This window comes from Pocillopora damicornis, chromosome 7 (genome assembly GCF_964200805.1).
Source record: "Pocillopora damicornis chromosome 7, jaPocDami1.2, whole genome shotgun sequence".
NCBI classification, from domain to species: Eukaryota; Metazoa; Cnidaria; class Anthozoa; order Scleractinia; family Pocilloporidae; genus Pocillopora; species Pocillopora damicornis.
Genome location: NC_142676.1, coordinates 2,805,205 through 2,833,203, shown reverse-complemented (window position 1 = coordinate 2,833,203; position 27,999 = coordinate 2,805,205). Strand labels below are relative to the sequence as shown.

Genomic DNA, 27,999 nt, shown 5'->3' with positions numbered 1-27,999 from the left:
AAAATTGAAATCTATGTTGCTCTTCACCTTCACGAAAAATATTCGATGAAATCTTTCAAGATATGTATAAAAACATAACATTAATCAGGCTGTACAGAGTTATTATACATGAAGCAAGGGCCATTTTATATCGCACTCGTATTTAATCTGAATTTCGATTTGCTGGGAAAAGATCATTGCTTGTGAGACTTCGATAGTGAAATATTCTTAAGCATATATTTTTTTTTCATCTGGAGTTTGAAAAGATTTACTTCGATTGAGAAAGAATGGAACAAGATCTTGACGCGACTTTTCAGTGCACGGCTTTGATCAGGGTGGTTTCTAAGCATGCTTCACGCGCTAAATTTTTTCTAGAGGTTACACACCTATACCGGTCTTACTCTTTTTGGCACTGTTGTAACCTATACGCGTTCAAAACAACGCTTACTGAGACGTTCCTTCTCCACAAGCGGCGGCAACTTAATAAACGTATTCATCCCATGATCTTTCACTCGTAAACCTATCTAGCCCCAATGCACCTCACACCTTTCCCGTTATGGCCCTTCATCCTTTCAAGAGTCAAATCCTCTCTTCTGTTTGTCTCGTCACGCAACGGCAGCCATTGCGTGACAATAAAACGTTGTGTTACGGAAGCAAAGAGGACTACCCACTTTTTCACTCTCACTCATCATAAAAACCACAAAGAGATCAAACATGATGCAACTTGAGCTCGAGCAGGGCGTGGTTAGAGCATGACACCTCTCTTTGTCTTTCCTGTCGGACTCTTATTACTTTAGTTACGCCTAATTATGCTTAATTAATACACATGCTGCATTAAAATGGTGAATTATGTTTGAAGAAACCAGAAGCGACACACGTATGAGATGAGTTGATTCCACTAGCGGCGGATTATGGTGACACAACACGACAAAAAAAAAAAGAGAAAAAAAATACCGTACAAAACAATCCCATCACTACAATCTGATTAGTATAAATGTTCTTAAATTTACTCCAAGAAATGCTCCTGTGGCAATTACCACCATATTACCAGAGAAAAACTAAGACATTCAACATCGACCTTCTGTCATCAGGTTGTAAAACTTGTCAATGCATCTCACGCGGGTGATTAATTCTTAAACTAAGGTATAAAAAGAGGCTTCTGAGAAGTTTCGCTTTTAGATCTTGCGCTTAACTATTCTAAGTGACTAACAACTAAAAAGTTTCTTTAATTTATGAAAAATTTCGATTAAAATGGATGTAAATCTCATCCAGTTTCCAGGCAGAACACCAGGCAGCATACCAGAAAGTCTTCCAACATACCACCTGATGTTATTGCCGGACTAAGTTTATAGTTGACTTCTAAAAAATAAAACGTTACATTAGATATGTACAGCTATAGTCCAAATTCAAAGGGAATTCGATTGATGAACACTTACAAGTCAGACAAAGAAATGAAATAAAATAAACGATACATTCTGTTACAGCCACATAGATCTCAACTAAGCCATCCTAAATGTGTGTGTTTCAGGGACGTAACACTATTTTACAGTTTTAAATTACTAAAAAAAGACAGGATACAGTTATCTGTTAAGAAGGATCCGTTAAGATCTTAATAAAAAAAAAGAAGCAATTCAAAAAAACAAAAAAAGCAACGAAACATTGATCGTCCATGACACTTAAACTTTGATGCAGTTTAGGTATTAAAAGTAATGAACTGATGGTCACAAATCAGAGTGGCCCGCCCACATGAACGACTGATTCAGTTCTTTATTACACCCATTTTGAAATCACTGGTGGTCCCTGTAATCTGATTGGCTCTAATTGATGCGATTTATTCACAAATTGCACCATTTTTTCCTTTAAATCGCATCTTTTTCCCAGCCAATGAGCAGGCTACACTAAAAACAAAACAGCAAATCAGATTTGAAGGCTTGTTCAAAGTAACCGATCAAATTGCAGAAAAATGAAAGACAAAGAGTATCATGTGGCAAATTTTGCAACTTTTGTCGACAGTTGACCAACTCTTACTTTTTCCACCCCAGAAAATAGATGAATTTAATTTCAGACCGGCTCAGCACTGCATCAATAAAATATTTTAACTGACCAAGTCCTGTGTTTGGGCGATTTCAAAATAGATGTAATAAAGTGGTAATTGAATTTCGTGTCGTGCAATTTTGGTCTAAAATCATGCTTGTGATTTCAAATCGAACTCGCGCTGCGCGCTCATTCGATTTTGAAATCACGCGTATGATTTCAGCCCAAATTGCACTCCTCTCAGTTCAATTACCATTATAAATCAGTCTCAAACGCCCCGCTTTAGTTCTAATAAATGTGATAACAACAATAAGTGCGAGGGGGAACAGGGGGGTGGGGTGGAGTAATTAGTTGGCCATGTCAAGATTAACGCGAGATGGTTCCTTATTCTATATTGGCTGCCGAGATATGAGATGTCGAAAAAAAGTGAAGTCGATAAGCTGACCTGCAACACTTTTCCAAGGGGCCCTTTTTTAAAAGTAATGATTATGAAACACATAAAATACAGCTCCGAGGACATTTTACTCATCTTATGGTCTCTTACATGGGAAGGAATACTTGGTTTGTTTTTGTGAAGTCCAAACACCTTGTAATCTGTAACTGTTTCTCGTCGGCGAGGAATGTTTTAGCATTCTGTCCTGTGCGACACTGGTACGAGTAGTCGAGGAAAGTGTAATTATCATAATTGATATTTGCATTTCCTGATGTATGTAAGTCATGCCCTGCACCAAACGTCGGTCCATAGCCTGCTTCACAGTAGATTGCATGCTCGTGACTCTTAAAAAGCCGCATTTTAGTTGGACCCAGTCCGCTTGTGAGCATCTTACCTATTTACTGGCACCTGTTTGTAAGTCAGAGATGATGCTTCAGAATTGTTATTTGCATTAGGGAACATGAATAATCTAAATATAATTTTTGGACGGAGAAATCAATACATTTGCTGAAAAAGCAGCTGTTTCGCAATTAAGCATGTTTTATTTAAATCGGGTTTAACTCTATGAAAATCAGAAACGGTAAACCAGAAAACTGGTTTTCCCATAGGTTTCAGGTAGTCACTAAGTTGTATTTTCAGTGCGCTGAGTTAATTTACGGCCGACAAACATCGGTTCAAAAAGCCTCTATGAAAAAATATAATTCCAAACCTTGTTTAACAAAAATACCTTAAAATTTGTTTAAGCTCCGGTCTGAATGAGGTTTTAGTTTTCCTTGCTATTGGTTTTACTCCGGTGTCTCATTGTTTCAACTCTGGGAAGAGATGTAAAACATACATGTCTACAAGATTTTTTAATTGCTGCGAAGTGTCGAGTTAAGTGATGATTTGAATAGTTTAATATCTCTAGACATATGTGATCGTTTTCTCGTCGGTCAGAAAACAGAGAATGTTTTAGACGAGGCATTATGCTCAAAAAGCTCTAAATTCAGACATTGAGACATTACATATATATCCCAGCCGTGTTAAAGCATCAGTCTCATTGGGTAACATGACCCTTTTAACATTATTCCACTAAGATAATAAGAATATTTGGAAAATATTGATAAAACCTCAAACGATGTGGTTTTATATATGTTGGTGATTGATGTGCTTTTGAAAGGGTCCAATTTGCGAGAAGAGCCTGGGGGAGGGGCTCTAACCGCTCTCATATACTTACGCCTACAATGCCTACAAAGCTAATTTGCTGTAACTTGTTTATTCTTACCGTAACTAAAACATAAAAAATAACGCGTCCTGGACCTTAAGTAGGCGTAGCACACCTTTAACATGTTTAAAAATCGTCTGGAACGAGTTCTTGACAATTACTGTTCATTTTGTTTATGATTTGCAATGTGTGTCAATATTTGGAAAAGTTTGAAGAAATTTTCTATACTAAATCTACTAATGTTTCTTAAATTCTGCAATGCCAAAGATTCTAAGCCAGCTTTTCTCTCTTTTTCACGTCTGATTGTCTCGTTGTGCGTTGTAATCTTGCCTATTTTGAAATATCCTTCAAATTAAAATTGTACATTTAATGCCGCCAAATGCGACCAAAAATACTATCATTTAACCCTGTCACAACTAACATATTTACTGTCCCACGAAATTTCAGTGAATACTCTAAAAATGTAATTTCCACCCTTTACGATGGTGACAGTAGGCTCTTTGTTGGAGTGAAACGTTTCAGCTTGGGAACCAACTCGGGAACCTCGGAATAGAAGCTTCCATTTTCCCTCTTGTGGAGACAACCAACCATTTAACACGCTTCGGTGTTCTTCATTCGTCAGAATCACTATTTCTTCAAAATATTCCGGTACTTTAGATACTAACTCGTCTAGAATCCCTTGGATCTGGTAAAACTCAGCTTCCTCCGTACGTTCGTCTAGAACTGTTGCTCCCTTTGGCAAAGTTTTAACTTCAAAATTTCCCAGTGCGGAGATAGTTGAGTATAAAGTGTTTCCCATCTCGGTCGATAAAGAAAGCTCCGTCTTCTGATGGTTTCAACAGCTTTCTGCTCCTGGCGAAGTCTTGTTCCTTCTCGTTGTAGTACCTCGCAGGCTTCTCTGATTTGATTTTCAGCGTCTTCAAGAACTTGATTGCCTGTTAAATTATTTTCCATAAGAATCTTATTCACCCTACCTTTTTTCTGAGAACTAAGGGCCTGTTTACATGGAGGTGGGGGACCCCAGGAAGACGAGGTAACCCGCCTGTCCCTATAATTTCTTATTTCATTTTGGTCACGTTTACATGATAGGTGGGTTGACCCGCTCAGGTGGGTTGCCCGGTCCGCCAGGTAGGGTAACCCTGTCAGCCAGGGTGACAATTTGCCATGTAAACGTGTTAAGGTGGGGTAACCCGCCTGGCCGAGGTAGCGTTCATGGCAAAAAGCTGAAAAGCGAAACATGTATGTTTTAAAACTTTGTACATTCCTAGTCGTCTCATGGAAGAAATCACCAGAAACCGCAACGAACACACAAGGAGTGTAAAATGTTCACAGTTCGGAATATTTAGCGTTGTAAATCGACCATATTTGGTTTCCCAAACTATTCCGTACAACGTATTAAAGGAACGGTTCCTCGCGAAACTAAACACCGCGTAACACAGCGTGTGAATAAATATAGATGTGTCCGAGAATTAATCTTTCGTCTTTTTCGAGATGTGAGCTTGGGATGCCTCTGCTCAAACTCCTTAATTGCAAGCACAACAACAACCTCAAGAAACCTCACCCTAGCACCCCGGGGTTGTAAGATTGCATGTAAACGCGTTTTATTTTTCGACCACGGCTAGGCGGGTTACCTCACCTACCTGGGGTCCCCCACCTCCATGAAGAAAGGCCCCAGCAAATGCTGCTTCAAAGTAGCAAGTCGAGTTCAAAAAAGGAATAAATGCGTGGTCGTTTGTCAACAAGACAAGTGACGCGTGACTCGCGTGACTCGCGTGACATGTTCGAAACATTTAAATTTATTCAAAAACGCGTTTTCAGCCAGCGTTATCATCTCAAGATTTACAAGTGCGAAGAGCTCAGTGAAAGAACACTTTCAGAACATGCGTTAGTTTATTTATTTGACGTGATTTCTAGATTTTATTTATTAAAGAACTGCGCCCGTCATTTATATCTTCTTATCATGAAAACCATGAACGCAAGAATGTACACATTACGCTGTCTGTCCCCTCACATGACCCTAACGAATATTTTCTAGATTATTATGTTTGAAAAAACATAGAGACGTCAAACAGCGGTCATATTTAGGTTAGTATCACGCCCATCAGTGTAGGCAGCATTCATCCGATGAGTTAAATAGCTCCATGAACTGAAAACTTTATTCTTTTAGCTAGAATCGTAATCAAAAGTTTGACGATTCGCATGAATTCACCACCAACAGTATATCTATTACTTTCCGTAAACAATGGCCTACCAAATCCTATTTTTCGTTTGTTTTGTTTCAACCAGCTTTTTTCCACCGGTGAAGCGAGAGCATAAATGAAAAAATTTTATGAATAATTGGACCGTTTACGGCTTTTCTACACATTTATTCTCTGGGAAATTGGTTATAATGAATGGCTCTCGCTATCCACTATAAATAAGAGTGTTGAATAGATTTTGTATCAGAGCTTGTGACGGCGTCTTCTCCGTCAGCCAAACAACTGGAAAGCTTTCCGTATAATCCAATACTATAACCCAATACTATTCAGTAAAATGAAGCTGTAACCCCAAAGGCAATCTACTGTTTTACCACTGCTTTTCTTTACCTAATAACAGTATGTATAATGAGGTGTGGAACTTTGCTTGAAAAGATTTCCGAATAGACATAGTCTGATATTGTGGAGTGGGTTTCTACGGGAATCTTGTCCTTTGCTTTAGCTCCGGACAAAAGTAAATGAAGCTTTTTGATTTAAAACATGAAAATAAAAGTTAACCTTTCAAAAAAGTTATAACCGAAAAGATAGTTCAAATCATTGTGAATTTTAACCTGCTGGTTTATGAAATGTTTGTGACGGCTCTCAGCAGGAGAATCCAAAGACTTCGTAGTCCGTCACATTAAAATTTTGAGTTCCCGTAAAGAATGCGTTCTGCTGTCCGGCGGGAAGCTGATAAGTGCGGCCGAGATTACTATAACTTGCACCACTTATGTTTGCGTTATTTGATATATGTAAGTCGTGCCCTCCTCCAAATGTTGGTCCATAGCTGCTATTACAGTTAATGCCATGCTGCTGATTTTTTACAAGAGGCATTTTACTCGGAACCACTCCAAAAGGATTCACCATGCTGAACAAGAATGACTGAGAGCAATACATGTAGCTTCTCAGATCTGTTTCAGAAAAAAAAAACAAAAATAATATCGATGCAAATTTTGGAATAACTTATATGTAAACTCAACATCCCTAAAGCAGCTTTTCATTATCGCCATCTTATCGTACACACTCAACCTTTCAAATGTTGCATAAATTTATTTACTTACTTCCCCACGAATTTTCCGTGAAGCCTCCAAAAATATTGTTTCCACTTTTCACAATGGTAACCGTGGGTCCCTTGTCATCACATTTGGCGTGAAATGCTTGAGTTGTGAAGCCATCTCGAGATGCTCGGAACAGAAGATGCCATTTATCGTATTGAGGCAGCCAACCAATAAGCTTGCTTCGGTGCTCTTCGTTCGTCAGAATCACTGATTCTTTAAAATTTTTCGGTGCTTTAGGCTTCAACTCCTCAAGAATTCCTTGGATCTGGTAGAAGTCAGCTTCATCTGCAAGTTCTTTCAGAAATGTTGCACCTTCCGGTAAAGTCAACTTACCATTGCGAAGATAATTAAGTATAAACCGGAAGTGTGTTCCATCTCGGTCGATGAAGAAAGCGCCGTCTTCACTAGGTTTCATTTCAAACTTCCCGGAAAACATGGCTGCCAACATCGAATTTGGATCCTTGGTAAGCGTTTGAAGACTTGTTGTGAAGCGATGACCCCCGACATTTAGCAGTATAGTTGAGGAAAAGTGAACATGTTCCAACTTCTTCGACATGGCGTCGATCGCTACCTGCTCTTGGCGAAGTCTAGCTGCTTCTCGCTGAAATATTTCGCAAGCCTCTTTGAAGTGATCTTCTGCAGCTTCCAGACCTTGTTTTTGCTGTTTTTGCCCCTTCCTAGAGTCTCTTTTACTCATGGTTACTTAAAGTACAAACGATATCCTGAAAACGAAGGAACTCTCTTGACACAACCGCTTGGCCGTAAAGCATGATGAATGCAGTCATGGTTATTTTAAAATTGATTTCGTGATTTTTAAATGACGTAGTACAAACTGTTCGCAGTGGCGCAACTTGAGACTATAACCACACTACTTGTTTATGGGAAGAAAAATTACTCGCATTCAGAGTAAAAACGTGCCTGTAAAGGTGATAGCTGGTTCATTTTGAATGATGTCTAGACTGAGCCAGGCCAAGGGCTAAATCCAGAGCATATCTCAGCCTCCCCAAATTGGGTTCATGATCAACGGGTAACTGGCTTTTTAATTGTAATCTATGTCGCTCTTCATCTTCTCCCTTTTCTTTTTTTTTCCGGAAAAAAGTGCAAAACCTGCGATTAAATCTATCAAGACCTAAAAATAAAATAACATTGATGAGGCTGTACAAAGTTATTTTACATCAAGCAAGGTCCATTTTATGTCGCACTCGTAATTAATCAGAATTCGATATGCTGCGTAAACCAGCTGGGGAGAGATCTTTTCATGGCTTGTGAGACTTCGATAATGAAATATTCTTAAGCAGATTTTTGATTTTTTTTTTCATCTGGAGTTTGAAAGATTTACTTCGATTGACAAAGAACGGGAAAAGATCTTAATGCCATTTTTGAGCGCACGGCTCTGTTGCAGTGGTCTCCTGACACGTTTCACGCGCTAATTTTTTACTAGAGCTGTTACATCTATAACGGTCCTCTTCTTTTTGGTACTGATGTAAGCTATATACGTTCATAACTTGACTGCCTTTGTTCGTGTCGTCACGCAAAGGCAATCATTGCGTGACAAGAACACGTTGTGTAGCGGAACCAAACAATGGTTGCGAAGTTGTACTCACACTCTTCATGAAAATCACAAAGGATCAGACAGGACGTAAAGATCGAGCAGAGCGTGGTCACAGCGTGTCACCTCCCTTTGTCTTTCTAGTCTGATTCTTCCTATCTTTTTATTTACGCCTAATTACGCTTAATACACGTGCCACATTAAGATGGCGAATTCTGCTTGAAGGAAACAAGAGACACACATATGAGATGAGTCGATTCCACTAGCGGTGGATTATGGCGACTCAACATGACAAATGAAAATTAAATAATTAAAAAAAAATTAAACACCGTAATAATTATTTGTACCAAAAAAATCCCATCACTTCAATCTGATTTATATAAATGCCCTTAAATTTACTTCAAGAAATGTTTATGTGGCAATTACCACCATATTACCGAAAAAACCAAGACATGTAACATCGACCTTCAGTCATCAGTCCGGTTATAAAAGCTATCAATGCATCTCACGCAAGTGATTAATTCTTAAACTAAGATTTAAAAAGGAGCTTTTGAGAAATTGTGCTTTTAGATCTTGTGCTTTACTATTTTTAAGTGACTAACGACTAAAAAGTTTCTTAAATTTGTGACAAATTTTTATTAAAATGGATGTAGGTACGTACCGCCTGATGTTAATAAGACTAAGTCTATGATTGAGTTCTAAAATTAAAAAAGTTACATTAAACATGTACAGCCATAGCTCAAACTAAAAGGGAATTAGATTGATGAACACTTGCCAAAGAAAAGTCAGACAAAGAAATGAAGTCAAATAAACGATACATTCTGTTATTGTTACATAAATCTCAACTACGCCATCCTTGATGCGTGTTTTAAAGGACGTAACACTCTTTCACAGTTATCCGTTAAAAAGGTTTAGATCTTCGAAATACCAACAAAACAAAACAATTCAAAAAAAACAAAATAACCAAAACAAAAGAACGGTGCAGTTTTGATATTAAAAGTTATGATCTCATAGTTACAAATCAGAGCGGCCCTCCCACATGAACGACTGATTCAATTCTATATCAGCCTCAAACGCTCCACTTTGGTTCCAATAAATAAGATAGCAACGATAAGGCAGTCTGTGAGTCAAACCTGTGTTCCCTGATTATTCGCTTATCAAGTGCGAAGGGGAGCGAGGGGGATGGGGTGGAGTAATTAGTTGGCCATGTTAAGATTAAGGCGAGATGGTTCTCTATAAGCTGGCGAGAAATGAGAAGTCGAATAATGGTGAAGCCGATAAGCTGACTTGCAAGACTTTTCCGAGGGGCTTTTTTCTAAAAGTAATAATTATGAAACACATAAATTACAGCTCTCAGGACATTTTGCTTTTCTTATGGCCTCTTACATGGGAAGGAAATATTTGGTTTGTTATTTGTGGAGTTCAAACACCTCGTAATCTGTAACTGTAAAATGTTTTTCTCCCGCGAGGAATGTTTTAGCATTCTGTCCTGTGGGACACTGGTACGAGCAGCCTGAGATAGTGTGACTATCATAATTGATATTTGCATTTCCTGATATATGTAAGTCATGCCCTGCACCAAACTCGGTCCATAGCCTGATTTACAGTAGATGGCAGGTTCGTGACTCTCAAATTAAAAGTGGTATTCTAGTTGGACCCAGTCCACCAGGGTTGACCATGTTGAACAAGAACGCTTGTGAGCATCTTACCCACCCACTGGCACCTGTTTTTAAGTCAGAGATGATACTTCAGAATTGTTATTAGCATTATAGAACAAGAATAATCTATATATAATTTTCGGAATAAGAAATCAATACATTTTCTGAAAAAGCGGCTTTATCATAATTAAATATGTTTTATTTAAACCGGGTTTAAGTCAATAAAAATCAGAAACAGTGAACTACGAAGCTGGTTTTCCCATAGGTTTTAAGTAGTCACTAACTCATGATCAGTTGTATTTTCAATGCGCTGAGTTTAAGGCCGACAAACATCGGTTTAAGCAGTTTCTATTAAGAAAAATAATTTCAAAACACGTTTAAGCTCTGGTGTGAATTGGGTTTTAGTTTTCCTTGCTATTGATTTTACTCAGGCGTCTCATTGTTCCAACTTTAAGAAGAGATGCAAAACATACATGTCTACAAGATTTTTTGATTGCTGCGAAGTGTTGAGACAAGTGGTGATTCGAATAGCTTAATATCTCTTGACAGACGTAATCGTTTACTCGTCGGTCAGAAAACAGAGAATGTTTAGTCGATCTTAGACAAAGCATTATACTCAACAAGGGTGAGTAAATTTAGACTTTGGGCAATTATGTATTCTAGCTGGGTTAATGCACTAGTCTCACTGGGTAAAGTGACCCTTTTAACATTTTTCCTCTAAGAAAAAATGAATATTTTGAAAATATGGGTAAAACCTCATATGATATGGTTGGATATTTTTCGAATATTGAAATTGATGTGCTTTTGAAAGGGTCTGATCCAGGGGAGGGGCTTGGGGGAGGGACCTAGGCGCCCAGAACGTCGAGCCTCCATCGCTAAAGAGAGACCTTTTGTATATAAAACTAATATGTTGTAACTTGTTTCTTATTACCGTGACTAAAACATAAAAATAACGCGTCAACCCTAAGTAGGCATAGCAAACCTTTAAAAATCGACGTGAACGAGTTCTTGACAGTTATTGTTCATCTTGTTTATCATTTCCAGTGCGTGTCAATATTTGGAAAAGTTTGAAGAAATTTCTTACACTAAATCTGACTACTACTATTTCATTCTAGTTTCCTGTACTTCTGCAACGCCAAAGATCCTAAGCCAGCTTTCCCCATCTTAATTACGTCTCGTTGCGCTTTGTTATCTCGCGTATTTCAAAATCCTTCAACTAAAAATGCATATTTATGCCGCTTGATGCGACCAAAACTACCATTATTTAACTTTGTCACAACTAACATACTTACTGTTCCACGATATTTCGGTGAATCCTCCAAAAATGTAATTACCACTCGTCACGATGGTGACAGTAGGCCCTTTGTTGTCATATTTGGAGTGAAACGTTTGAGCTTGGAAGCCATCTCGTGAACCTCGGAATAGAAGCTTCCATTTGCCCTCTTGTGGAGACAACCAAACATTTAACACGCTTCGGTGTTCTTCATTCGTCAGAATCACTGATTCTTCAAAATATTCCGATACTTTAGATACTAACTCGTCTAGAATCCTTTGGATCTGGTAAAACTCAGCTTCTTCCGCAAGTTCGTCTAAAAATGTTGCTCCCTTTGGCAAAGTTAATTTCCCAATGCGGAGATAGTTGTATATAAACTGGAAGTGTTTCCCATCTCGGTCGATAAAGAAAGCTCCTTCTTCTAATGGTTTCACCTCGAACTTCCTGGAGAACATCGCAGCTAACATGGAGTCTGGATCTTTTGTCCGCGTTTGAAGACTTGTCGTAAAACGGCGGCCGCCAACACTGAGGTTTACAATCGACGAGAGATGAAAGTGCTCTACTTTTTTCGACATGGCGTCGATAGCTTTCGAATTCTGCTCATGGCGAAGACTTGTTGCTTCTCGTTGTAATACCTTGCAGGTTTCTCTGATTTGATTATCAGTGTCTTCAAGAACTTGATTGCCTGTTGAATTATTTTCCATAAGGATTTTTCTCACCCTGCCTTTTTTCTGAGAACCAACAAATGTTGAAATGCTGTCTCAAAGTAGCAAGTCGGGTTCAAACCAGGTATAAATGCGTGGTCGTTTGTCAACAAAACAAGTAATATACGGTTAAGAATATATGAAAGTCATATATTTGAACTGCGGATAAAGACATGAATGAAAGTGATCCTCGCAGTGATATGCACTACTTAGGCAGTAGTGAAAATTAGGCCTGAAAAAAATTCAGGCCTGTACGGGATTTGAACCCATGACCTCTGCGATACCGGTGCAGCGCTCTACCAACTGAGCTAACAAGCCAACTGGGAGCTGGTCATGATGGTGGTTCTAAATAAACCCGTGAAGTGATGAATATACGGTTAAGAATATATGAAAGTCATATATTTGAACTGCGGATAAAGACATGAATGAAAGTGATCCTCGCAGTGATATGCACTACTTAGGCAGTAGTGAAAATTAGGCCTGAAAAAAATTCAGGCCTGTACGGGATTTGAACCCATGACCTCTGCGATACCGATACCGATGCGTGACTTGCGATAGCATGACACGTTTGAAACCAATTCTAAAATAAGTTTTTAGCCAGCGTTCTCATCGCAAGATTTACAAGAGTTAAGTGAAATAAATCTTTCAGAACATGCCTTAGTTGATTCATTTGACGTGATTTCTAGATGTTATTTATTAACTGAGAACTGCGCCCGTCGCTTATAGCTACTTATCTGCATGAAAACTATAAACGCAAGAATGTTCACGTTATGTTATTTTGTCCCCTCACATGACCTTAACGAATATTTTCTAGATTATTATGTTTGAGAAAACATCGAGACGTCAAACAGTGGTCATATTTAGTAGCACCAATTATATCTTATGCCCGCTATTTGAATTATAATCAGTGCGGAAGGCAGCATTCATCCGATGAGATAAATAGCTTCATAAATTTAAAATTTAATTCTTGAAGTAAGAATCGTAATCGGAAGTCTGACAATTCACATGAATGCACCACCGACAAGTCAGAAGTATATTTATTACGTTTCATAAAGAACGGCCTAACAAATCCTATTTTTAATATTTTTTTTTCACCTCGCTATTTTCCACCGGTGAAACGAGTGCACAAATGAAAAAAAAATATAGATAAAATGAAAGTGTTGAACAGATTTTGTATCAGTGCTAATGACGGCTTCTTTTCCGTCAGCCAGACAACTATAAAGCTTTCCGTATAACCCAATGCTATTCTAAAACAATGCAAAGCTTTAGTCCCAAATTAAAGGCAATCTACTGTTTTTCCATTGCTTTCTTTATCCAAAAACAGAATGTTTAATGAAGTGTGGAACTTTTCTTGAAAAGATTTCCGTATAGACATAGTCTGAGAGTGTAGTATGAGTCTCCACGGGAATCTTGTACTTTGCTTTACCTGCGGACAGAAGACAATAATACTTTTTGATGTAAAAAATGAAAATAAAAGTTAACCTTTCAAAAAAAGTTATAACCGTGAAGATCGTTCAAATCATTGTGAGGTTTAACCTGCTGGCCTCTCAAATGTTTGCGACGGTTGTCATCAGCAGATTCCAAAGACTTCGAAGTCTGTTACATTAAAATTTCGAGCTCCCGTGAAGAATGTGCTCTGCTGTCCGGTGGGAAGCTTATACGTGTGGCCGAGATTACTGTAACTTGAATCGCTTGTGTTAGCGTTATTCACTATATGTAAGTCACGCCCTCCTCCAAATGTTGGTCCATAGCTGCTATAACAGTAAATAGCATTGTGCTGATTTTGTACAAGAGGCATTTTACTCGGAGCCACTCCTTGCGGATTCACCATGCTGAATAGGAATGACTGCGAGCAGCGCACGTAGTTACCCTGACCTGTTTCAGAGAAGAAAACCAAAAATATTGATGCAAATTTTGGAACAATGTTCAACTTCTACATTTCTGAAGCAGCTTTAGATCACATCCGAAAAGAAACAGCGATGATCTCGACTACTGCCCTCCTCCCTCCCCCGTCCCTTCTATACACCTACAATGTGCTAAGTTTAAGGCCGACAAACATCGGTTTAAGCAGCTTCTGTGAAGAACAACAATTTTCAAACCTTGTTGTACAAAACTATTTTAAAACATGTATAAGCTGTGGTGTCAATGGGTTTTAGTTTTCCTTGCTATTGGTTTTGCTCAGGCGTTTCATTGTTCCGACTTTGGGACGAGATGTAAAACATACATGTCTACAAGATTTTTTAATTCTGCAAAGTGTCGAGACAAGTAGTGATTTGAATAGCTTAAAATCTCTAGAATACGTAATCGTATTCTCGTCTTTCAGAAAACAGAGACACCTTTTGTATATGAAAGTAATATGTTGTAAGCTGTTTTCTATTACCTAAGCTAAAACATACAAACAACGCGTTAATCTTAAGTGGGCATAGCCCACCTTCTAAAATCATATCAAACAAATCATTGTTTATGTTTATTCATGTTTATAATTTGCAATGCTTGACTTTCAGTATTTGAAAAAAATTTGAAGGCAATTTATTAAACTAAATCTATTAATATTTCATTTTGATTTCCTCAACTTTAGATATTCTGTAAAGATCTTAAGCCAGCTTTTTATTTTTCTCTTCATTTCTCGTTTTCTCTCTCCACTTTCTTGTTATTTTGCGGATTTTGTAGTATCCTTCAAATGATAATTTAAATTCGACCGCGCTAAATGCGACCAAAAATACCTTGACTTAACCCTGTCACTACTAACTAATATACTTACTGCTCCACGATGTTTCAGTGAATCCACCGAAAATGTTGTTCCCGCTCTTCACGATGGTGACAGTGGGCCCTTTGTTGTCACATTTGGAATGAAAGGTTTGAGCTTGAAAGCCTTCTTCAGAAGCTCGCATCAGAAGCTGCCATTTGCCGTCTTGTTGAGGTAACCAGCCGCTCAGCACACTTCGGTGTTCTTCGTTCGTCACAATGACTGATTCTTCGAAATTCTGCAAGGCTTTAGGCATCAACTCGTCCAATATTCCTTGGATCAGGTAGAATTTAGCTTCAACTTCGAGCTCTTTGAGAAATGTTGCACCATCTGGTAAAATTAACTCCCCATTGCGAAGATAATTAAGTATAAACCGGAAGTGAGTTCCATCCCGGTCGATGAAGAAAGCACCGTCTTTACAACGTTCTATTTCATGCCTCCCGGAAAACATGGCAGCCAACATGGAATCTGGATCCTTGGTAAGCGTTCGAAGAGTCGTTGTGAAGCGATGACCCCCGACATTTAGCTCTATAATTGAGGGAAAGTGAACGTGTTCCAACCTCTTCGACATGTTGTCGATCTCTACCTGCTTTTAGCGAAGTCTATCTGCTTCTTGCATAAATAATTCGCAAGCCTCATTGAAGTGATCTTCTGCAGCTTCCGAACCTTTTTTCTGTTGTTTCTACCTCTTCGTAGAGTCTCTTTTACTCATGGTTACTTAAAGTACAAACGATATCCTGAAAACGAAAGGAACTCTTTAAGACTCCCGCATGGCCGTAAAGCATGATGAATGCAGTCATGCTTATTTTAAAAGTAATTTGGTGATTTTTAAATGAGGTAGTACACAATATTCGCAATGACGCAAGTTGAGATCGTAACCACACTTATTGTTACTCGGGAAGAAAAATTACTCGCACTCAAAGCAAAGAGGTGACGCTAAAGGTAATAGCTGGTTCACTTTTTTTTCACTTTATTACACAAAAATCAGCGGAAAATCTTTAATTAAATCAATCAGTACCAAAACAAAATAAGATTAATCAGCTGCAAGCTGTACAGAGTTATCTTAAATAAGGCAAGGGCCATTTTATGTTGTACTCGTAATTTCTCTGTATTTCGATTTGTTGCGTACAGTAGATGCTGGGGAAAGATCATTTCATTGCTTGTGAGACTTCGATAATGAATCATTCTTAAGCATATTTGTTTTTCATCTGGAGTTTGAAAACATGTACTTCGATTAAATAAAGAACGGAAAAAGATCTTGGTGCGATTTTTGAGCGCATGGCTTTTTTCAGGGTGGTTTCCAAATAAGCTTCACGCGCTATTTTTTTTTGTAGAGCCGATGCACCTATACTGGTCTTCTTTTTGGTACCGATGTAAGCTGTACTTACCAATCTACTGATGCCTGTTTGTAATTCAGAGATATTGCTTCAGAATTGTTATTGGCATTATAGAACATGAATAATCGAAATATATTTTTTGGAATAAGACATCAATACATCTGCTGAAAAAGTGGCCATATCATAATCAAATATGTTTTATTTAAACCGGGTTTAACTCAATGAAATCTCAGAAACGGTGAACTGGAAAGCTGGTTTTCCCATAGGTTTTAAGTAGTCACTAACTTGTAATTTCAATGCACTGAGTTTAAGGCCGACAAACATCAGTTTAAGCAGTTTCTCTGAAGAAGAACAATTTCAAACCTTGTTTGAGAAAACTACTTTAAACATGTTTAAGCTCTGGTGTGAATGGGGTTTTAATTTTCCTTGCTATTGGTTTTGCTCAGGCGTCTCATTGTTTCAACTTTGGGAAGAGAGGAAAAACATAAATGTCTTCAAGATCTTTTAATTGCTGCGGAGTGTCGAGACAAGTGGTGATTTGAATAGCTTAATATCTCTTGACATACGTAATCGATTACTCGTCGATCAAAAAACAGAGAATGTTTTGATCTTAAACAAGGCATTATACTCAACAGGCACTAAATATAGACATTGGGCAATTACGTATTCTAGCTGGGTTAACGCACCAGTCTTACCGGGTAAAATGACCCTTGTATCATTACTCCTCTAAGAAAATTAGAATATTTCGAAAATATGGATAAAACCTCAAATGATGTGCCTGGATTTTTCTCGATATCGAAACTGATGCACTTTTGAAAGAGTTCAATCTAGGAGAGGGGCCTGGTGAGAGGGGCTATTACTGCTATCAACGTCGAGCCTCCTTCGCTAAAGAGAGACCTTTTGTATATAAAACTAACATGTTGTAACTTGTTTCCTATTACCGTGACCAAAACATAAAAATGACGCGTCAACCTTAAGTAGGCATAGCAAACCTTTAAAAATCGTCTTGAATGAGTTCTGGACACTTACTGTTCATCTTGTTTATCATTTGCAATGCGTGTCAATATTTGGAAAGTTTAAAGAAATTTTTTACACTAAATCTACTGATATTTCATTCTAATTTCCTTGACTTTTGCAATGCCAAAGATCCTAAGCCAGCTTTTTCTCTCTTTATTACGTCTTGTTGTCTCGTTGCGCTTTGTTATCTTAGGTATTTTGAAATATCCCTCAACTAAAAATGTATTATTTAATGCCGCTAAATGTGACCAAAAATACCAGTATTTAACCCTGTCACAACTAACATACTTACTGTCCCACGATATTTCAGCGAATTCTCCAAAAACGTAATTTCCACTCTTCGCGATGGTGACAGTAGGCCCTTTGTTGTCTCATTTGGAGTGAAACGTTTCAGCTTGGAAACCATCTCGGGAACCTGGGAATGGAAGCTTCCATTTTCCCTCTTGTGGAGACAACCGACCATTTAACACGCTTCAGTGTTCTTTATTCGTCAGAATCACTGATTCTTCAAAATATTCCGGTAATTTAAATACTAACTCGTCTAGAATCTTTTGGATCTGGTAAAACTCAGCTTCTTCCGCAAGTTCGTCTAGAAATGTTGCTCTTTTTGGCAAAGTTAATTTCCCAGTGCGGCTATAGTTGAGTATAAATCGGAAGTGTTTGCCATCTCGGTCGATAAAGAAAGCTTCGTCTTCTGATGGTTTCACCTCGAACTTCCCGGAGAACATAGCAGCTAACATCGAGTCTGAATCTTTTGTCAGCATTTGAAGACTTGGAAGAAGGCGGCTGCTAACAGAGAAGTTTACAATCGACTAGAGAGTCTTGTTCCTTCTCGTTGAAATATCTCGCAGGCTTCTCTGATTTAATTTTCAGCGTCTTCAAGAACTTGATTACTTGTTAAATTGTTTTCCATCAGAATTTTTTTCTCCCCAGTTTTTTTTCTGGGAACTTATAAATGTTGAAATACTGTTTCAGGAATAAGATCGTGGTCGTTTGTCAGCAACACAAGTGATGCGTGACTTGCGATAGCGTGACACGTTTCCTTCTCATCCTAATACTTACAAATGCGAAGAGCTCAGTGAAAGAACACTTTCAAAACATGCCTAAGTTGTTTCAATTGACTTGATTTCTAGATGTTATTTATCAAAGAGCTGCACCCGTCACTTATAGCAACTAATCCGCGCAAAATTTATGAACGCAGGAATGATCACATTATGCTATTTTGTCCCTTCACATGACCTTAGCGAATATTTTCCAGATGATTATGTTTGAGTAAACATCGAGACGTCAAACAGCGGTGATATTTAGGTTAGTATCACCAATTATATCTCATGTCCGCCATTTGAATCACAATCAGTGTAGGCAGCATTTGCCCGATGAGTTAAATAGCTTCATGAATTTACAGTTTTTTCTTTCAGCAAGAATCATAATCTAAAGTATGACAATCCGTATGAATACACAACCGACAAGTCAACAGTATATTTATTACGTTCCATAAAGAACAACCTACCAAATCCTAATTTTTGTTTGTTTTGTTTCATCCGCCTCTTTTCCACCGGTGAAACGAGTGCACAAATGAAAAAAGTTTATAGATAACTGGATCGTCTACGGCATTTCTACACATTTATTTCCTTAGGAATTCGAATTGTTTAGAAGGGCTCCCGGAATCTACTAAAAGTAAAAGTGTTGAACAGCTTTTGTCTCAGTGCTTGTGACGGCTTCTTTTCCGTCAGCCAGACAACTGGAAAGCTTTCCGTATAACCCAATACTATTCTTAAACAATGCAAAGCTTTAATCCCAAATTAAAGGCGATCTACTGTTTTTCCATTGCTTTCTCTGATCCAAGAACATTATGTATAATGAAGTGTGGAACTTTGCTCGAAAATATTTCCCCAATAGACATAGTCAGATAGTGTAGTATGGTTTCTACGGGAATCTTGTAATTTGCTTTAGTTGCAGGCAGAAGAAAATGATGTATTTCGATGTAGAAAATGGAAATAAAAGTTAAGCTTTTGAAAAAGTTATAACCGAGAAGATGGTTCAAATCATCGTGAAGTTTAACCTGCTGGCGACGGTTGTCATTAGCAGATTCCAAAGACTTCGTAGTCCGTCACATTAAAATATTGAGCTCCCGTGAAGAATGTGTTCTGCCGTCCGGTGGGAAGCTGATACGTATTGCCGAGATTACTGTAACTTGAGCCACTTGTGTTTGCGTTATTTGATATATGTAAGTCATACCCTCCTCCAAATGTTGGCCCACTGTTGCTATTACAGAAAATGGCACTCTGCTGATCTTTTACAAGAGGCATTTTACTCGGAGCCACTCCTGGCGGATTCATTATACTGAATAGGAATGACTGTGAGCAGCGCAACCAGCTACCCTGACCTGTTTTAGAGAAGAAAAACCAAAACTTATATTGATGCAAATTTTGGAATAGTGTTCAACTGTTATATTTCTAAACCAGCTGTACATCATATCCAAAAAGAAACGGCGATGATCTCGACTACTAACCTCCTCCCTCTCTCATCCTTTCTACACACTTACATGTGCTTTTGAAAGAGTCCAATCGAGAACAGGGGCATGGGAAGAGGGTCTCTATCAGCCCTAATATTCATGCTTACAACGTCGAGCCTCCTGCGCTAAAGAGACACCTCTTCTTTTTAAAACTAATTTGTTGTAACTTGTTTTCTATGACTTAAGCTAAAACATAGAAACAACGAGTCAACCTTAAGTAGGCATAGCCCACCTTTAAAATCGACTTTTGAACGAATTATTGTTTATATTTATTCATGTTTACAATTTGCAATGCTTGACTGTCTATATTTAAAAACGTTTGAAAGGCTATTAATATTTCATAATGATTTCCTCAACTTTAAATCTTCTGCAGAGATCTTAAGCCAGCTTTTTATTTTCCTTTTCACTTCTTGTTGTCTCTTTCCACTTTCCCGTTATTTTACGGATTTCGTTGTATACTTTAAATTAAAACTTATATTCAACCCCGCTAAATGCGGCCAAAAATACCTTAAATTAACCCTGTCACAACTAATTAATGTACTTACTTCTCCACGATATTTCAGTGAATCCACCGAAAATGTTGTTTCCGCTCTTCACGATGGTGACAGTGGGCCCTTTGTTGTCACATTTGGAATGGAAGGTTTGAACTTGAAAGCCATCTTGAGAAGCTCGCATCAGAAGCTGCCATTTGCCGTATTGTTGAGGCAACCAACCGCTCAGCACGCTTCGGTGCTCTTCAGTCGTCAGAATTACTGATTCTTCGAAATTCTGCGGAGCTTTAGGCACCAACTCGTCCAATATCCCTTGGATCTGGTAGAACTTGGCTTCAGCTTTGAGTTCTTTCAGAAATGTTGCACCTTCTGGTAAAATCAACTCCCCACTACGAAGATAATTGAGTATAAACCGGAAGTGTGTTCCATCTCGGTCGATAAAGAAAGCGCCGTCATCAGCAGGCTTCATCTCAAACTTCCCGGAAAACATGGCAGCCAGCATCGAATTTGGATCTTTGGTCAGCGTTTGGAGACTTGTGGTGAAGCGATGACCGCCAACATTTAGCTGTATTGTTGAAGAAAAATGAACATGTTCTAACTTCTTCGACATGGCGTCGATAGCTCTCTGTTCGTGGCGAAGTCTTGCTGCTTCTCGTTGTAACATCTCGCAAGCTTGTTTAATATGGCTCTCAGCGTCTGTTAAGACTTGATTATGTTGATGATCGTTATCTTCTAAATCTGCTTCACTCATAGTTTTGTTTCTGCCTCTGAACTATCACTTAAAATTAATGTTGTTATTTTCGTTTAGGAAGCTTTCGACCTAGAGTTGCGACATGGAGTTGCGTGTCAACAAGATGATTCGGAGAGAGACTGGTAAGGAAAACGAGTCAAGGCGAGCTGGGCAAACAGTGAAAGATATTTGCAGACTAATTTTTGATGACACTGATAGTATCTTAACTGTTACTAAACATTTTGCGGTAAGGTAATGTCATTAAGAGTATTATATTCTTAAGAGGCTCTTAAGAGCGCTTGTCTGTAAAAATCAAACATATCGCGGCAAGGGTGGAAAATTCGATTTCTTTCAAATGGATTAAGCTTTTGGTGGTTGAATTTCGAAAAGATGTTCTCAATAAAACTGTAAAAATTTGTTTGGGCAAGTGATTGAGAGCGATACAAAAGCTTTTCAAAGTCCGTTAAAATGCAGTTAGTTGACCTTTTGCGGTCAACATTCCAGTCGCGAGTCACATATTTTAATATGTTTCAACTCATATGAGGTCGAAAAATGTACATAGAAAGATATTTCCAAATGCTCTAACCTCATTTGCCGCAGAAGACCGATCCAGAGACCATTTTAATGCGATTTTCTTGTCGTTCGTCGTATTTAGGTCTGTATAAATGATAACGTCCGATGAAACCACCAACCCTGTCGAACACAATCTCGTTGTCAAACGTTCGATATCTTTCTTCACTGTGGCATCTTATTCAACGGTTCAGTTGACTGCGAGTATTGCTCAGTTTACAATGCACTAGAAGATTACATCTAACAGTCTAATTCAATGCTAAACTGAGTTGACTACAAACATGTACGCCCTTTAAGTATCTGGATTGTCACGCAATACCGGTGACAAAGGAACTTTAGGGGGTAGGTGAAGGGCAAAACTTCATATAATTAAGCACTATCAGAATTGAACTCTTGGAACCTACAAAATATTTTATTCTTTAAACATTTTTGTAATAGTGTCATCTTTGTCTGGTGACAAACAGTAAAATACATTTATTTATTGCAGGGAATTATTCTTGTTATTTTGGTGCTCTGTGCCTGTCGTACTTATTAGGGGCGTTTTTCTTTCCTCTAAAATTGCAAGGAATACCCTAATAGCACGGAAGAGAACCTTTTGTACATTTTTACAACACCATGCTACAAAACGCGGTGGTGGGGATGTGTGGCTTATGTGAGGCTGGGGTGCTATGTTCCGTGGCCAATGGGTGGGGCTTGCATAAGGGAGTGGTACTATTAACCACTGTTAACAGACCCAACTACCGTTTAAAACCTTAAACTACAGAGGGGCCGACATATTTGCACTCGGCACGAAATAAGGTCGATCTCATCTTCAGGACCGGTAAATTTGAAAGCCGACTCATGACTCGTATTATTCTTGGTGCATGAAAGTAAAGGAACAATTTCCGTTTCACGCATTCGATCTCTAGTGTTGTAATCACAAACTCCGCCAATAAGCGACTTGAACGAACAACAACCTTCCAATTTTATGTAACATAGTTGACCGTGTAAGTTAGTGTATTTGTTAAAAACAAAGTCCGAAGCCCCGCTCTAAGCGAACAAAACAATAGGCATCGTGTAATTACCATAAACCAGGTTTTGTTTACTAAGGCTTACTATTTTTAGCAGGTACTAAATTTAGCTTTTCAACAAGTATCAGCCAAAGGCCCGATCTCCGCGACTTACATGTGAGAGATTTCGATGTTCACAACAACTAAAGAAAGCTTAGCAGCAGAGTGACGTCTTTTTACTTTCCCCTTCCCCTACCCCCTAAAAAATAACTTTCCATTGTATGATTTGCATTGCGTGACGACTCTCCGTATACAAAACTGCGTTGACTGCAACATATGTGTAGTGCCACTAAGCATCGATCAGATCTACTGCACCACAAACCGAACAACACTCACAGTCAACTGAATCGCTGGATAAGATGCCACAGTGCAGAAAGATGTCAAACGTTTTATAACGAAGGTTGGTGACAGTTCGCAGATTGACAGGCAGTTTCATCGGACGTTATAAATACGACGAGCGACGAGATAACCACAGTAAATGGTCTTTGGATCTTTCTTCTACCGCAAATGAGGTTAGAGCATTTGGAAATGTGTACTCGTGTACAATTTCCGGCCTCATATGGGTTGAATCATATTAAAGTACGTGTGTGACTCGCGACTGGAATGTTGACCGCGAAAGGTCAAATAACTGCATTTTAACGGACTTTGAAAAGCTTTCGTATCGCTCTCAATCATTTGCCCAAAGAAATTTTTACAGTAATATTGAGAACATCTATTCGTAATTCTACTGCCCAAAGCTTAATCCATTTGAAGGTTTAGCACATGCTGAAAATTAACTTTACTCACAAAGTACTTTTACTGAAGAGAAATGTATGCTTTCGAAGTTAAATTATTTTACACGCAAAGAGGAACGCAGTGTTTACAAAAATCGTTTTGTGAGGTCTTATGAGGTTGAAAAAGAAGATTTGAGTGTTAAAAAGACGAGATTGGGATTCGTTTTTGAACACGAAGCCCTCAAACTTGTGCAATAATTTGCTGCTAAAAATGACGATTTTAACGGAATTTTGTTATTTTTATTTTTCTCTGAAATAAAAAGATATTTTGCCAAAAAAGTATCCAGTGATTTCAGTTATAGTCTTGCCTGTCTAATATTAAAATAAGAAAGAAATCGAATTTTTCACCCTTGCCACGAAATTTAGGATTTGTCTGATTTGTACAGACAAGCGCTCTAAAGAAGGTCTTAAAAAAGATTGGGAAGTATATATTGTGTCCACATAAATTGACGTGTAGTCAGCTAAAAAATTTCTTTTCCACGTAAATTTCATGTTGCATAAGAAGACAATTTTCGAATGGTTATGTTACTCTTTGGAATTGTAATACACGGCTATCTATAAATTTGTCGATAAGCTTTTTATTCAGAAAAAAATTATATGGTCTTTTAAGCATACTTAAGATTTAGTTAATTACTTACCTAAGAGCTGCGCGAGACTTCTCTGTCCTCTTTCATTCTAATGTTTTATTTACTCATTGCTATATCTCCTTAGTCATGTATGATCTTGTTAACACTCCACGCTGTATCCTGTATCAATAAGATGCCTGCTCCTAATGTCGTATCAGGGCGATTATTAAGATTGGTTACAAAAAAACCAACATAAAATAACCAAAAAAATAAAAAAACAAAACAAACCAAAAAAAAGAACGAAACAATGAACGCCCATGACACTTAAGCTTTGATACAGTTTAGATATTGAAAGTTATGATCTGATGGTCACAAATCAGAGTGGCCCGCCCACATGAATGACTTATTCAATTCTAAATCAGCCTCAAACGCCCCGCTTTGTTTGCAATAAATATGATAGCAACAATAATATGTAAGTCATGCCCTGCACCAAACATCGGTCTGTGGCCTGCTTCGATGGCATGTTCGTGACTCTTAATCAAAGTGCTCTATGAGCAAACTCGTGAATTGACACATGATTTTTTAGATTACGTTTAATGTTATCTGGTTTAGGGAATTTTGTGGTTGATTGTCATATCTAGAGTACGAGCAGTAGTTCAGTGTTCGCTAATGTAGCAAAGAAACAAAGTAACGTTGGGATAAGAAGGCATTACAATTGAAATGATCATGCGATTACATTTGACAAGGGTGGATGATGTCATGTGTTTTAAACGTCTATCATTTTTGTTTCTGGTTCAAAAGAAAAGGTTGGAGATAAATGTGAGTGAAAAGTGAAATTTACTGTCTTTCGTTGTAAATATTAGAAAATCAAGGCAATACTGTCTTAATGAAAACATTAACGATTCCCTCTTTATCAAATGAGACAAACGGGAACGAGTTTTGAGTGATATAATTAAGCCAAGCCTGCCACCGTCATTTTGGATCTCCGCCTGGGTAGATTTAAGTCACGTGCTAGGCAACGTATAATCAATAACAAGATAGAATTTCATTTCAGGCCTAGTTAACTATAGTTATCAATTTCGTGGTGTATAACTTTCGCATTTTAGTACGTTGTATGTATATGGAATCTTCAATTTGTCTTAAAAACTTAAAAGAAAATTTTTCTTTAAAAATTCACTGAAATCGGTAGCTAAAATTGTTTGTTTAGGTGTTATCTGATTTTCGTGTTCACTTGTTATTTCGTCAGTCGCCGGCATCTTTTGTTGCTTCAAACAGGAAAAACACACGCGACGAAACGTAATGATCAATTTTGTCCTCAATCTCACGCTATAATAGAAAAAGCTTTTGAACATCTGTAAACTCCGAGCGCTTCGCAGTAAGTGATATTTTCAATGAATCTTGGGATTGTTTTCAAGTTCAAGGATCGTAAATTACAATTTTATGAAAAACGAAGGTTGTTCTGTTATTTCAGTGTGAATCCTTGCATGCCTGCCAGTCGCTGGCGCCGCTTGTTGAAACTTAAACGAAAAAAAAAAACTCTTTTAAGATTATCATTGGCTTCTTTTTCACCCCACCACTATTCTTAGCAAAAAAGGTCACCATTTCGTCTGTTTATTGCTCGCCAAAAACTATAAAATGCACTCAAAAGCCTAAAATCTAAAAAAAGATTACAGGAATCGACCAATCGAGCGAGCGAATTCCATTCCCCACATAGTATCTATAACTCGCTCTTGCGCATGCGCGCAATTCACGAGTTAAAAAGCGGCGTTTTAGTTTTACCCAGTCCACTATAGTTGACCATGCTAAACAAGAACGCTTGTGAGCATCTTACCCATTTACTGACACCTATTTGTAAGTCAGAGATGATGCTTCAGAATTATCATTTGCATTATAGAACAAGGATAATCTAAATATAACTTTTGGAATAAGAAATCCATACCACTTTTTCCGCAAATGGCATTTGCTAAAAAATTGGCTACATCTGACACATAATTACGTTTAATTAAACCGGGTTTAATTTATTGAACTAAATCTATTAATATTTCATTTTGATTTTCTCAACTTTAGATCTTCTGCAAATATCTTAAGCCAGCTTTTTATTTTCTCTTTCACTTCTCGTTTTCTCTCTCCACTTTCTTGTTATTTTGCGGATTTTGTAATATCCTTCAAATTCTAATCTATATTCAACCCCGCTAAATTCGACCAAAAATACCTTTACTTAATCCTGTCACTACTAATTAATATACTTACTGCTCCATGATATTTCGGTGAATCCACCGAAAATATTGTTCCCGCTCTTCACGATGGTGACAGTGGGCCCTTTGTTGTCACATTAGGGATGAAAAGTTTTAGCTTGATAGCTTTCTTTAGAAGCTCGCATCAGAAGCTGCCATTTGCCGTCTTGTTGAGGCAACCAACCGCTCAGCACGCTTCGGTGTTCTTCGTTCGTCAGAATTACTGATTCTTTGAAATTCTGCGGGTCTTTAGACACCAAGTCGTCCAATATTCCTTGGATCAGATAGAATTTAGTTTCAACTTCGAGCTCTTTGAGAAATGTTGCACCATCTGGTAAAATTAACTCCCCATTACGAAGATAATTAAGTATAAACCGGAAGTGAGTTCCATCCCGGTTGATGAAGAAAGCGCCGTCTTTACAACGTTCTATTTCGTATCTCCCGGAAAACATGGCAGCCAGCATCGAATTTGTATCCTTGGTAAGCGTTCGAAGAGTCGTTGTGAAGCGATGACCCCCGACATTTAGCTCTATAATTGAGGGAAAGTGAACATGATCCAACTTCTTCGATATAGCGTCGATCTCTACCTGCTTTTAGCGAAGTCTATCTGCTTCTTTCTGAAATATTTCGCAAGCCTCTTTGAAGTGATCTTCTGGAGCTTCCAGACCTTATTTCTGTTGTTTCTACCCTTCGTAGAGTCTTTTTTACTCGTGGTTACTTAAAGTACAAACGATATCCATAAAAGGAAAGGAACCCTCTTACCACTCCTGCATGGCAACTAAGCATGTTGGATACAGCCATGCTTATTTTAAAATTAAATCCGTGATTTTAATGACGCAGTACACACTGTTTGCAATGACGCAAGTCGTGACCGTAACCACAATGCTTTTTTATGTGACTAATCACTAAAAGTTACTTTTAAGTAACTTTTAGTTAAAAATTTGTGAAAAATGTCGATTGAAATGGCAAGTCTCTTCCAGTTTCCAAGAAGAACACCAGGCAGCATACTATAAAGTCTTCCAACATACCGCCCGATGTTGCTGCCGAACAAAGTCTATAGTTGACTTCTAAAAAATAAAAAGTTACATAACACATGTACAGCCATAGTCCAAATTAAAAGGGTGTTAGATTGATGAACACTTGCAAGTCAGACAAAGAATGCAGTAAAATAAACGATACATTCTGTTACAGCTACATAGATCTCAACTAAGCCATGCGTGTTTTCAAGGACACAACACTCTTTTACAGTTTGAAAAAAAAAAAAAGAAAAAAAAGACAGGATACAGTTAGACGCCCCGCTTCGGTTCCAATAACTATGATAGCAACGATCAGGCAGTCTGTGAGTTGACCTTGTGTTCCCTGATTATTAGCTTATCAAGTCCGAGGGGAGCTAGAGGAGTTTAGCGTGGAGTAATTAACAACTATTAAAGATTAAGATGAGATGTTTCTTTATTAGCTGGCAAGAAATAAAGAACCGAGTAATAGTGAAGCCGATAAGCTGACCTGCAAGACTTTTCCAAGGGGCCATTTTTCAAAAAGTAATGATTATGAAACACATAAATAGCAGCTCTGAGGACATTTTACTTTTCTTATGGCCTCTTACGTGGGAAGAAATATCTGGTTTATTACAAACATCTCGTAATCTGTTATAGTTACCGTAAAATGTTTTTCTCCCGCGAGGAATGTTTTAGCATTCTGTCCTGTGAGACACTGATACGAGTAGCCTAGGATAGTGTGACTATCGTAATTGATATTTGCATTTCCTGATATATGTGAGTCATGCCCTGCTACACAGTGTATGGCATGTTTGTGACTCTTAAAAAGCGGCATTTTAGTCGTACCCAG

At 38.1% G+C, this 27,999-nt stretch overlaps 4 protein-coding genes and 3 pseudogenes across 6 annotated transcripts; all 7 read right to left on the bottom strand.

Annotated features, from left to right (window-relative positions):
* Nucleotides 1-1,566: 1,566 nt before the first annotated feature.
* On the bottom strand, nucleotides 1,567-4,604 carry LOC149042051 (uncharacterized; annotated as a pseudogene).
* An 824-nt stretch (nucleotides 4,605-5,428) lies between these two features.
* LOC113672842 (uncharacterized) lies at nucleotides 5,429-7,696 on the bottom strand. The gene is made up of 2 exons (XM_027189193.2): nucleotides 6,946-7,696; nucleotides 5,429-6,795 (listed from the first exon to the last, which is right to left on the bottom strand). The coding sequence occupies exons 1-2, from the start codon at nucleotides 7,637-7,639 to the stop codon at nucleotides 6,488-6,490; spliced, it is 1,002 nt and encodes a 333-aa protein (XP_027044994.2). The 5' UTR covers nucleotides 7,640-7,696; the 3' UTR covers nucleotides 5,429-6,487.
* Nucleotides 7,697-11,233: 3,537 nt separating this feature from the next.
* Nucleotides 11,234-12,212, bottom strand: LOC149042050 (uncharacterized). The gene has a single exon (XM_089211414.1). The coding sequence runs from the start codon at nucleotides 12,124-12,126 to the stop codon at nucleotides 11,410-11,412; it is 717 nt and encodes a 238-aa protein (XP_089067540.1). The 5' UTR covers nucleotides 12,127-12,212; the 3' UTR covers nucleotides 11,234-11,409.
* A 700-nt stretch (nucleotides 12,213-12,912) lies between these two features.
* Nucleotides 12,913-15,636, bottom strand: LOC149042049 (uncharacterized). 2 transcript variants are annotated; one of them, XM_089211412.1, is made up of 3 exons: nucleotides 14,888-15,636; nucleotides 13,663-14,001; nucleotides 12,913-13,552 (listed from the first exon to the last, which is right to left on the bottom strand). In XM_089211412.1, the coding sequence occupies exons 1-2, from the start codon at nucleotides 15,441-15,443 to the stop codon at nucleotides 13,697-13,699; spliced, it is 861 nt and encodes a 286-aa protein (XP_089067538.1). In that variant the 5' UTR covers nucleotides 15,444-15,636; the 3' UTR covers nucleotides 12,913-13,552; nucleotides 13,663-13,696. The 2 variants fall into 2 exon arrangements, with proteins under 2 accessions (XP_089067538.1, XP_089067537.1); XM_089211411.1 differs by having other exon boundaries at nucleotides 12,913-14,001.
* Nucleotides 15,637-16,868: 1,232 nt separating this feature from the next.
* On the bottom strand, nucleotides 16,869-18,564 carry LOC149042048 (uncharacterized; annotated as a pseudogene).
* A 126-nt stretch (nucleotides 18,565-18,690) lies between these two features.
* LOC113672853 (uncharacterized) lies at nucleotides 18,691-21,792 on the bottom strand. Of its 2 annotated transcripts, XM_089211401.1 has the most exons (3): nucleotides 21,549-21,792; nucleotides 20,287-21,052; nucleotides 18,691-19,612 (listed from the first exon to the last, which is right to left on the bottom strand). In XM_089211401.1, the coding sequence occupies exons 2-3, from the start codon at nucleotides 20,981-20,983 to the stop codon at nucleotides 19,308-19,310; spliced, it is 1,002 nt and encodes a 333-aa protein (XP_089067527.1). In that variant the 5' UTR covers nucleotides 20,984-21,052; nucleotides 21,549-21,792; the 3' UTR covers nucleotides 18,691-19,307. The 2 variants fall into 2 exon arrangements, with proteins under 2 accessions (XP_089067527.1, XP_089067526.1); XM_089211400.1 differs by lacking the exon at nucleotides 21,549-21,792 and having other exon boundaries at nucleotides 20,287-21,260.
* Nucleotides 21,793-25,667: 3,875 nt separating this feature from the next.
* LOC149042047 (uncharacterized) lies at nucleotides 25,668-27,984 on the bottom strand (annotated as a pseudogene).
* Between the last annotated feature and the right edge of the window lie 15 nt (nucleotides 27,985-27,999).